General features: G+C 35.0%; 1 protein-coding gene across 1 annotated transcript; it reads left to right on the forward strand.

Moving 5' to 3' along the window:
- Nucleotides 1-1,357: 1,357 nt before the first annotated feature.
- LOC149250005 (uncharacterized) lies at nt 1,358-4,135 on the forward strand. The gene has a single exon (XM_089453537.1). It carries the CDS (start codon nt 1,358-1,360, stop codon nt 4,133-4,135), a length of 2,778 nt encoding a protein of 925 aa, XP_089309663.1.
- The last annotated feature ends 7,952 nt before the right edge of the window (nt 4,136-12,087 follow it).

Here is a 12,087-nt window from a genome sequence, read left to right on the forward strand (position 1 = left end):
TCTCGCATGGAATTGTAGGGGTTTAGCCAGTAAACCAAAAAAACTGGCTTTGAAGGAGTTGGTGCAGCGATATAACCCTGATCTACTCATGCTGCAGGAAACTCTAGGATTGAGTTCAGAAGTAGTGACCTCTTTATGCTCCTTGTTCCCGGGGTGGCAGTTTCAAGCATTGGACTCAAATGGTCACTTAGGAGGTGTGGCTTTAGGATTCAGAGAAGGAAGATTGAAACTCTTAAATTCGTGGGGTATGTATCACAGTTTGGGGATGGAAGTTTTGTCCCCTGAATTTGACGACCCTTTGTCTATCTTAAATATATACGGGCCATGCCAGGAGAGGGTCTCGTTTTGGAACAGCCTCTTGGCTAAATCTGTGATGAGGGATCAAAATCTGGTAGTAGGAGGAGATCTAAATTTATCCATTGGAAACGCGGAAGCGTGGGGCCCCTCAATCAGAGAAGACCCCTTATCGGACTTCTTTCAAAATGCCCTCACTTCGTATAAACTGATTGATGCAAATCTGTCAAAGCTAAAGCCTACATGGAGAAACCGCAAAATAGGTGAAGCCCGAGTTGCTAAAAGACTAGACAGATTTCTTTTATGTGAGGATCTTGCTTCCAGAATACCGATGTTCTGACAGTGGATAGGAGAGGGAGGAAATTCATATCATTTCCCAATCCTTCTTGAACTATCCAAGCCTCCCTTTAAACCAGCAGCACCTTTTAAATTCAATGCAGCTTGGATGCAAGAGGAATCATTCAGACAGCTCTTCAATGAAACCTGGCAACACCTAGGCAGGGACGTAATGGAAGATAAGAGCTTCCTTTTCATGGAAAATCTAAAAAGGATGAAGAAGGCCACAAAGGACTGGGCTAAAAAGAGGAAGCAAAAGCAAAACAAAGCCTTAATCAGTATCAACATGGAGCTTGGGGAACTAGAAAAACCTGACTCAATTGGATATGAATCTCAGGAGTTGAAGGACAGGATTTTGTTGTTAGAAATGCAGAGAAGCCAAATTCTTTTGGACAGAGAAGAAGAATGGAGGTTGAAAAGCAGGGCGATCTGGCTGATGGCTGGAGATGAAAATACAAAAAAATTTCACAACTATGCGAAAGGTAGGAGGATAATGAATACTATTTGGAAGCTAAAAGACGAAGAAGGTAGAGAGGAAAATAACTTTGAATCGCTCTCAAACATGGGGAGGAACCACTTTCAAAACCTTTTTTCTGAGTAGATAGAGCCTACATTAGTAGAGGTTATTAAAACAACCCAAAGCTTTCCTCAATATGTGGAGGAGGAAGAAGCGGAAGGCTTACTGGGGGAAGTCACTTCTGAAGAAGTGGAGAATGTAATAAAATCTATGGCAAAAGATAAAAGTCTTGGGCCTGACGGGTGGCCTATAGAATTTTTTCAGCAGTTTTTTTATCAAATTGGCTCAGAACTAATTGATGTGGTTGAGGAGTCCAGAAGGAAAGGTATGATATATGCACCTTTTAATTCAACATTTATAGCCCTTATTCCTAAAAAAGAAGTCCCTGAGTCATTTGAAGATTTCAGACCCATTTCACTATGCAACATTGTTTATAAAATCATAGCTAAAACGATAGCTGCTCGCTTAAAACCAATTCTATCCAGATGCATCTCAAGCGAACAGTTTGGTTTTCTGGATGGGCGCCAAATCCACGAAGCTATAGGTGTGGCCCAGGAGACAATTCATAGTGTGAAACTGATGAAAAAGAAAGGAGCAGTGGTGAAAATTAATCTGTCAAAAGCATATGACATAATCAGTTGGACCTATCTCCGAATGTTGCTAACTCACCTGGGGTTCAAAATCGATTTTATCAACTGGGTTATGGGATGTATCACCAGTGTCAGCTTTGCGGTGCTTATAAATGGGGCAGCCTCTCCGTTCTTCAAAGGGCAAAGGGGCTTAAGACAAGGTTGCCCATTGTCTCCTTTACTTTTCTTACTAGTTGCAGAAGGGTTGAGTCAGCTAATGTTAAAAGCCAAAAGGGAAGGAACAATAAAAGGCCTGGAGGTGGCTATCAACCTTTTTATTACGCATCTCCTGTTTGTAGACGATATATTACTCTTCAGTAATGGAAGCCTGACAGAATTTAAAAAGATAAAGGAGATTCTTGAGCTGTTCATGAAAGCAACTGGGATGCAAGTCAATTACAGGAAATCACAGCTCATGATGGAAGGCCTAAATAGACAGGAGATAAGTCAGATTACTGCTGTCCTTCCTTTAGAGGTAACTAAGTTTGGGGACCCTTTCAAATATCTGGGGTTTTGGCTGAAACCGGATAATTATAAAAAGGAGGACTGGAATTGGTTAGTAGCAAAGATTGAAGCCAGGATTTCACATTGGAGCTTTAGGTGGCTCTCCAGAGTAGGAAGGTTAACTTTAATTAAATCAGTCCTCCTAGCAATTCCTCTATACTGGGTTGCGCTGACCTGGGTTCCCAAAGGAATTCTGGAAAAGATAAGAAGAATATGCAGTAGATTTCTATGGGCAGGATCCAAGGAGGAGTCTGTGCTCCCTTGGATTGCCTGGGAAAAGGTGGCAAGACCAAAAGAATGGGAAGGATGGGGAATAAAAGATATCACTGCTTTTGGAACCTCTCTGGCAGCAAAATCAGGGAGGAGAATCATCAAATTGGAAAACCTTTGGACAAAAGTGGTGAAGCGGAAATACATTGATCCCAATCCTCTTGAAGACTGGATTAGGAATCCAGAAAAGAAAGGAGGGAATGTGTCGATAACATGGAAAGCGACTATCGATGCCTTTAAAATTATTGAACAAGGATTGTCCTGGCAGATTGGAAACAGTGAAAACATTCGCATTGGAAGGGACCCTTGGGTGGGTTGTAACGAGAATTATGCTATATCCCCTGGCCTGATTAGACACCTTGATTCCAAAGGAATATTGTATCTAAATCAGGTGGAGAAAATAGGATTCTCAACCATATGGGGACAAGCTTGGAAGTCAGGAGAGGAATTGGATCTTCACCCCCGTTGGTGGAATGATTGGGAGGTTTACATGCAAGAACTCTCCAGATCAAATGTAAGGCTCAAGGACAAACCAGATCAGCTGGTATGGGCTTATGCTGACTCTAGTAGCTATTCCCCAAAATTTGGATATAAGTTTCTCATGACCAAAAAAGGTTGGGAAGATCCAGATTGGTGGGTGAAATCGATATGGAAGTTAAAGTGCCCTGCTAGAGCAAAATTGTTATTCTGGTGTATTTTGAAAGGGAAAGTCCCTACACGGGATATTCTGCAAGCCAGATTTAAACAAGGGCCGGGAAGATGTCCATTATGCAAAAATGACTCAAAGACTATAGCGCCCCTGTTCATTGGTTGTCTTACAGTCAAAAAAGTATGGTTGGAGGTGGAGAAGTATATTCACTTGCCTATATCTTGGGAAGGGGACCATATTGCTGAAGTTTGGCATAAATGGTGGCACCAAAACTCAGTTCGGAAGTTAAGGAATCTACCTCCCATTATATGCTGGGGCATTTGGATTGCAAGGAATAGAAGCATTTTCCAGGATAAGGGAACTTCTGTGGAATCAATTGTTGTTCAGTGTTCATCAATCTACTCAAATATCCCGGATTCAGAGGAAGAAAAGGCGCCCCGAAAGGTTGAAGAAGAACAAATCAAGGATGGAGTGCCATGGGCTTACTTTGACAGAGCCTCTCAAAATAATAAAGCTGGAGCAAGTATAATTATCCACATAAACAAAAGTCACCCCCTAAAAGCTTCCATAGGTTTGGGTAGTGGCTTCAACAATTTTGCAGAATTATCTGCTCTTAAGCTTCTTCTATGCTGGCTGATACACAGAAACACCTTCATAGTTCAGATTTTTGGGGATTCACTAAATGTTATCAAATGGATAAATGGTCAAAGCAGTTGTCATAATTATATCTTGCCTCCCCTTTTAGAAGAAATACAACACCTGAAATTATCTTTTAATACTTTTTCCATTCAACATATATACAGGGAACGAAATGACTCTGCAGACAAGCTTTCTAAAGACGGTCTTCAACAAGTTCTGGGCAGCTGGAGAATAGTGGAAGAAATCAATGGAGAAGACCATTTTTCGGACCAGCCTCCTTATGCTCGAAATGCATAATCATGGCACATGGCTGATCTGATATCACTGTTTTTGCTTTTTGGAACATAGCTGGAAACCTGAAATCTGTTTCATGTATTTTGTTTGTTTTGTGCAATCTTTTTCGTCTAGGGTTGTTTTCCTTGATAGAGGAAGCCCGGAAAAAGAAGCTAGTTGTAGATTTTAGTTATCAAACACAAGGAACCATGGGCTCTGTTTGACAATATGGAGAAAGGGAGCTGTTATCTCCTCTTTTGAAGAGGCCAAGCTCAGTTTCTGAATAGTTTTTTGCAGGCTTATATATGTATTACAGCAAAACGAAAGCTGCAGAATGTATATGTAACTTTTTATAGTAATAAAAAGTTTGTTTTTCTTCTATGGAAAAAATATGGTATTAATATAATATTAAGGAATATATAATATTAATAACATTTAAATCATATTAATATAAATTTTAATTATTAATATTAATATTAATTTTAATTATTAATATTAATTTTAATTAAATTTTAATTTTAATTACCCCGATCGGGGTGTGTGCTGGAGGTTGGAAAGGATGGTGGACAGTCATGTTAGTTATGAGGATTAATGGAAGGGTACCCTCCACCACCCCCCACACGCTCATGGCGATGGGTGCGGTGGCCTCCCGCATGCAAACTGGCAGAGGAGATAGGAAAGGTGGCGGGCATGGCAAGGACAAGGTGGGAGGCGATGCATGTAAGGAAGGACAGGGGAAAGGATATGGCAGGTTAGATTGTGGAGTTAAGGCAATTTGGGAGAGGGATAACCGCATTGTTGTGAACGTTGGTGGGAGCTGGAGCACTGGAGCAAGCAGGCGGAGCTACCGTCGTCGGCATTAGTGGAGCGTATTCGGGTATGTTTCTTGGTCTTGCAATCCCCTTGCTATGGAAACTCTGTTTGTTTATGGATGGGGGGTTCGGGAGAAGCCAGGGGAGGGGAACTAGGGGGCTAGCCAGGGAGAACACCGCAGGCTTGGGGTGACTGTGGTCTGGCTTAGTGTTTTGGCTTTGAGAGCCCTGAGTGTTAACTGGGCAAGTAGATGGGAAGCTTCTCTTGAGAGAAGCAGAGTGACTTCACATGACTATGCGGGTGGAGTGGCAGAAGCAATGCAATGGGGAAGTGTAGGCATGAGGGAACGCAGAGGAGCGGCGCAGCTTAACTGGGCAGAGGGGCATGGGAAGGCTCAACATCGCTGGGGAACCCTTGACTGGGCAGAGGGGAATGGGAAGGTTCACCTGGGTAGGGGCACTCTTGCTTGGCTGCGTGAGGGGTGGGTCAACCGAACTATGTATGAGTGGCATGGGGAAGGGAACAGAGAGCAGCATGACAGGGAAAGACGACCGACCTCGTTTCCTGAACGAGCTGTCACCCAACCTGCGTCTATCTCCGAAAGCATTAGGGATAGACCAAAGAATAAGCATAACAGTGGTATTGAAATGCAACACCAGAGGTTAACTCATCGTGCCTTTGAACAGGGAGTGGACAAAGAGGAGATGGTTCGGCCGACAAGAGGAAGAGGGCACGGAAGACGTGGGAGGGAGCCTGCATGGGCAAATGGCCCGAGCACCTTGGAACCGAGACGAGGTAGGAAACCAGTAGAACACCTCATCAGCGAAGCTGTGGTGGCCTACAGGGAGGGAACAGATGCTGGCATCCGCAAGTTGTTGGAAGAATGGGAGGGGAAATTAAACAGGAAGGTGAATCCAAGGAGGAGATGGAGAACTGGCGGACTGTAATTCTGGATCCCGGGAATACCAGAGGCAGAATAACCCAGTTTAAACAGACCCTTTATCTATACTGGCTTATGAAGAGCCTTATGGGGAAGGCGATGGAGAAAATATCAGTGGGGATGGCACTGACTCTCCAAGACATGCCTAACTATAAAAAAGATTTGCAGACAATTCAATTTCAGCTTCACAAGCAGGACATTTGCCTAGACAGAATTCAAAGGCACATCCCTTGCATCATCGAACTAGTTGAGATGCTTGGTGACTCAGCCAAGGACCCGACACCGGTCGAGTCAGCTTCAGAAGAACAACAGGAATAGCCAGTTACCTGGGTGTTTTTTTATTTTTACGGGTAGCATTTACTTTAAAATATGCATGCTTATGATAGATAGACATATAGAATCTTATCATGAAACTGATACTTATCTAGCTTGGTTAAAATGATTAATACTTTACTATTTTTGGATGGCTTATAATGAGGATAGGTGGCCAACAGACTTGGTTTCCCACTGGGCAAGTTGAGGCCACCTATCTCACATATGTGGTGTAAATTTGTTGTTTATAATAAAAAAAAAAAAAAAAAAAACAAAAAAACAAAAAACAAAACAAAACAAAACAAAAAAACTACCAAAATTAACCAAAAAAAAATAAATTAATTAAATATTAATTTTAATGTTAATTATTAATATTAATAATATTTAATTAAAAATATTAATAACATTAATAACATTAACATTATAACTATAAATAATATTAACAAACTTTAGTATTAACAACAATATTAATCAATTTTGATATTAAATTTAATTTTAATATAAATCATTAATATTATACTTACAAGCTTTGGTATTAACAATAATATTAATCAATTTTGATATTAATTTTAATTTTAATATAAATTATTAATATTAATTTGAATATAATTTATTATTAATATTAATATTAATATTTTTTTGATATTATTAATATTTATAAATATTAATTTTAATGTTAATTATTAATATTAATAACATTTAATTAATAATATTAATGTTTTTAATGATATTAACATTATTATTATTGTAAATAATATTGACATTAACACTGAGGAATAATATTAACAACATTAAATATTTAGAATAATATTAATAAATTTTAATTTACAATATTATTTATTATTTATTATTATTATTTTATTAATATTAATATTAATATTAATATCAATATCGTTATCATTAATAAGATTAAATATTTATAAAATTTTAATATAAAGTTTAATATTATTTATTAATATTAATTTTAATTTTTAATTTAATAATAGTATTAATTATTAATATTAATTTGAATATTAATTAATATGAAGACGAATATTAATATTATTATATATTGATTTTAACATTAAGTATTAATATTAAATAATATTATCATGGTGAACCATGGTTACATTGTGACAAAGATTGTCTTTCGGTCCAATGTCATATTATGATAATCATGGTCATCTATGACAACCATGGTCCAATGTCGCATTGTGACAAAGATTGTCTCAATATGAAAATCAACCATGGTGAACCATAGTACATCATCACATTATGACAATACTGTCTCAATATGAAAATCAATCATGGTTCAACGTCGCATTGTGACAAAGATTGGGTCAATATGAAAATCAATGGTCAATGACAGTGAACCATGTTTATTTTAGGGTTTATAATTTTCATTCAAATGTCGCATTGTGACAAATATTGTCTCAATATGAAAATCAATCATGGTCAACCATGGTCAATCATGGTCAACCATGGTCAATCATGGTCAATATGAAAATCAACCATGGGTAATCATGGTCCAACGTCACATTGTGACAAAGATTGTCACAATATGAAAATAAACCATGGTCAACCATGGTCCAACTTCACATTGTGACAAATATTGTGTCAATACGAAAATCAACTGTGATCAATCATGGTCAACCATGATCAATAATCATAATCACATTGTAACGAAGATTGTCTCTTGGTCCAACGTCACATTATGACAACCATGGTCCAACATCGCATTGTGACAAAGATTGTATCAATATGAAAATCAACAATGGTGAGCCATGGTCCAACGTTGCATTCTGAAAAAGATTGTCTCAATATGAAAATCAATCATGGCCAACCATGGCCGAACATCACATTGTGACAAAGATTGTGTCAATATAAAAATCAAACATGGTCAACAATGGTCGACCATATTTATTTTAGGGTTTATAATATTTATCTTAGGGTTTATGTACCTTAGGTATATAATATTAAGCCCTTAGATTTAACATTATTCCCTTGGGTTTATAATCCTTTGAGTTCTTAGTATTAATTAGTCCCTTGGGTTTATAATATTAATCCCTTGGGTTTATTAATTGAAGGGTCCATATTCCTAGGGTATAATATTATTTATAGAGTTTATAATATTAATCCTAGGATTTAATATAAATCCCTTAGGTTTATAATCATGGTCAATCGTGGTCAACCATGGCCCAATGTCACATTGCAACAAAGGTTGTCTCGATATGAAAATCAATCATGTTCAACCATCGTCAACCATTGTCATTCATGGTGAACCATGGTCCAATGTCACATTATAACAAAGATTGTCTCAATATGAAAATCAATCATGGTCAAACATATTCAATCATGGTCAACCATGGTCAAATGTCGCATTGCGACAAAGATTGTTTCAAAATGAAAACCAATCATGGTAAAACATGGTCAATATGAAAACCAGTCATGGTCAACCATGGTCGAATGTCACATTGTGACAAAAATTGTCTCAATATCAAAATCAGCCATCATCAACCATCGTCAACCATTATCAACCATGGTCCAACGTCACATTGTGACAAAGATTGCCTCAATATCAAAATTAACCATGCTAAATCATGGTCAAAGATCGTAAATAACCATGCTTACATTGTGAAAAATATTGTCTCATAGTACAACGTCACATTCTCATAACCATGGTCATCCATGGCAAACTATGGTCAACCATGGTTCAACGTCGCATTGTTACAAAGATTGTCAATATGAAAATCAATCATGGTCAACCATGCTCCAACGTCACATTGTGACAAAGATTCTCTTAATATGAAAATCGATCATGGTCCAACGTCATATTATGACAAATATTGTATTTATATGAAAATCAATCATGGTCAAACATGATCAACCATGTTTGTTTTAGGGTTTATGATATTTATATTAGAGTTTATATACCTTGGGTTTACAATATTATTCCTTTGGGATTTTTAGGTTTTTAGTATTAATCCCTTGTTTTATTAGTACCTTGGGTTTATAATAACAATCCCTTGAGTTTATTAATCTAAGGGTTCATATTCCTAGGGTATAATATTATTGATAGGGTTTATAATATTAATCCTAGGGTTTAATATAGATCTTTTGCGTTTATAATTTATTAGGTTTATAATATAAATTCCTTGTGTTTATGATATTAATCATAGGGTTTATGTTCCTAGGGTTTAATATTAAGCCTAGTGCTTACAATATTAATCCCTTGGGTTTATTGATTTTAGGGTTTATATTCATATGGTTTAATGTTATTCCCTTGGGTTTATAATCCCTTGGGTTTTTAATATTAAACCACGGTCAACCATGATAAATCATGGTCAACCATGTTTGTTTTAGGGTTTATAATATTTATCTTAGGTTTTATATACCTTGGGTTTATACTATTAATCCTTTTGGTTTTTTAGGTTTTTAGTATTAATCTCTTGTTGCTATTAGTGCCTTCGGTTTATAATATCAATCCCTTGGGTTTATCAATCCCTTGCATTTTTAATATTAATCATTTGGGTTTATTAATCCTTTAGGTTTATAATATTAATCCCTTGGGTTTAAAATTATTCCCCTTGGTTTATAATCCATTGCATTTATAATATTAATCATTTATGTTTATTAACTCATTGGATTTATAGTATTAATCTCTTGGGTCTATAATATTAATCCTAATGTTCATAATATTAATATTAAGGTTTATATTCCTAGGGTTTAATATTAATCTTAGGATCGAATGTTATTCCCTTCAGTTTATAATCCCTCGGGATTTTAATATTAATCCGATGGGTTTAGTAATCCCTTGGGTTTATTAATATAAGGGTTCATATTCTTAGTGCATAATATCATTCATAAGGTTTATAATATTAATCCTAGGGTTTAATTTAAATCTCTTGGTTTTATAATCTATTGGGTTGATAATACAAATTCCTTGGGTTTATTAATACCTTGGTTTAGAATATTAATATCTTGGGTTTAATATTAATATTAATCTCTTGGATTTAGTTTTAGTTTAATATTAATATATTCGATTTATAATTTGTAATATTATGACTTATAATATTAATCCCCGAGGTTTATAATACTAGTCTGTTGGGTTTACCGATCCCTTGGGTTTATTAACCCCTTTAGTTTATAATATTGATAATTAATTGGGTTCATTAATCCCTAGGGTTTTTAATGTCTTGGAATTAGAATATTAATAATGAGTTGGGTTCATTAATCGTAGGGTTTATAATATTAATCCTTGGGTTTATAATCTATTAGGTTTATAATATAAATTTCAGGGTTTAATACTTTTCCCTTAGGTTTATTTTCTCTTGGGTCTATAATATTAATCCCTAGGGTTTATTTTCGCTCGAGTTTATAATATTAATCCTTTGGGTTTATAATATTCAATTTAATATTAAAGTTTAATATCATGATGTATCACACTGTTCTTATTTATAATGTAACATTTTAATCCCAACATTTAGTTTTTTCCATTTAGTTTATTTTCCCTTGGGTTTATAATATTAATCCCTTGGGTTTATTTTTATTAATCTTAAGGTTTAATATTTTTCCCTTAGGTTTATTTTCAGTTGGGTTTATAATATTAATTCCTAGGATTTATTTTCCCTTAGGTTTATTAATCCTTTGGGTTTATTATTCTTAATCTTAGGGTTTAATATTTTCCCCTTGTGTTTATTTTCCCTTGGGTTTATAATACTAAATCCTTGCGTTTATTTCCCCTTGGGTTTATAATATTAGTCCATTGGATTTGTGATATTGCAGTTTTTAATTTTGGGTTTATAATATTGCATACTATGAAAAATCAATCATGGTCAACCATGGCCAGCCATGTTTTTTTTAGGGTTTATGATATTTATCTTAGGGTTTATATACCTTGGGTTTACAATATTAATCCTTTGGGTTTTTTAGGTTTTTAGTATTAATCCCTTGTTTTTATTAGTACCTTAGGTTTATAATATCAATCCCTTGAGTTTATTAATCTAAGGGTTCATATTCCTAGGGTATAATATTATTGATAGAGTTTATAATATTAATCCTAGGGTTTAATATAGATCCCTTGGGTTTATAATCCATTAGGTTTATAATATAAATTCCTTGGGTTTATGATATTAATCATAGGGTTTATGTTCCTAGGGTTTAATATTAAGCCTAGTGTTTACAATATTAATCCCTTAGGTTTATTAATTTTAGGGTTTATATTCCTATGGTTTAATATTCATCCTAGGGTTTAATGTTATTCCCTTGGGTTTTTAATACTAAACCATGGTCAACCATGTTTGTTTTAGGGTTTACAATATTTATCTTAGGGTTTATATACCTTGATTTTATACAATTAATCCTTTGGTTTTTTAGGTTTTTAGTATTAATCACTTATTTTTATTAGTGCCTTGGGTTTATAATATCAATACTTTGGGCTTATTAATCTAAGAGTTCATATTCTTAGGGTATAATATTATTGATAATGTTTATAATATTAACCCTATGGTTTAATATAGATTCCTTGGGGTTTATAATCCATTAGGTTTATGATATAAATTCCTTGGGTTTATATATTAATCATAAGGTTTATATTAATAGGGTTTAATATTAATCCTAGCGTTTATAATGTTAATCATTGGGGTTTATTAAACATGAGGTTTATATTCCTAGGGTTTAATATTCATCATAGGGTTTAATATTCACATTGTTACATTACAAAACTTGGGCTTAATACAATGTTTATAATACTATGGCTTTTTAATATTCAGTTTATAATATTAATCTTAAGGTTTAATGTTTATTTTAGGGTTTATAATATTTACCTTAGGGTTTATATCCCTTGGGTTTATAATATTAATTCATTGTGTTTAATATTATTCTCATGGGTTTATAATCCCCTGGGTTTATTAGTCTCTTGCTTTTATGATAT

This window comes from Pinus tabuliformis, chromosome 7 (assembly GCF_031772625.1).
Source record: "Pinus tabuliformis cultivar Carrire ecotype Pingquan chromosome 7, CPIR1, whole genome shotgun sequence".
NCBI lineage: Eukaryota > Viridiplantae > Streptophyta > Pinopsida > Pinales > Pinaceae > Pinus > Pinus tabuliformis.

Excerpts from the sequence above, each read along its gene's own strand:
- LOC149250005 (XM_089453537.1), top strand. The coding sequence starts at position 1,358 with ATGGCAAAAGATAAAAGTCTTGGGCCTGACGGGTGGCCTATAGAATTT.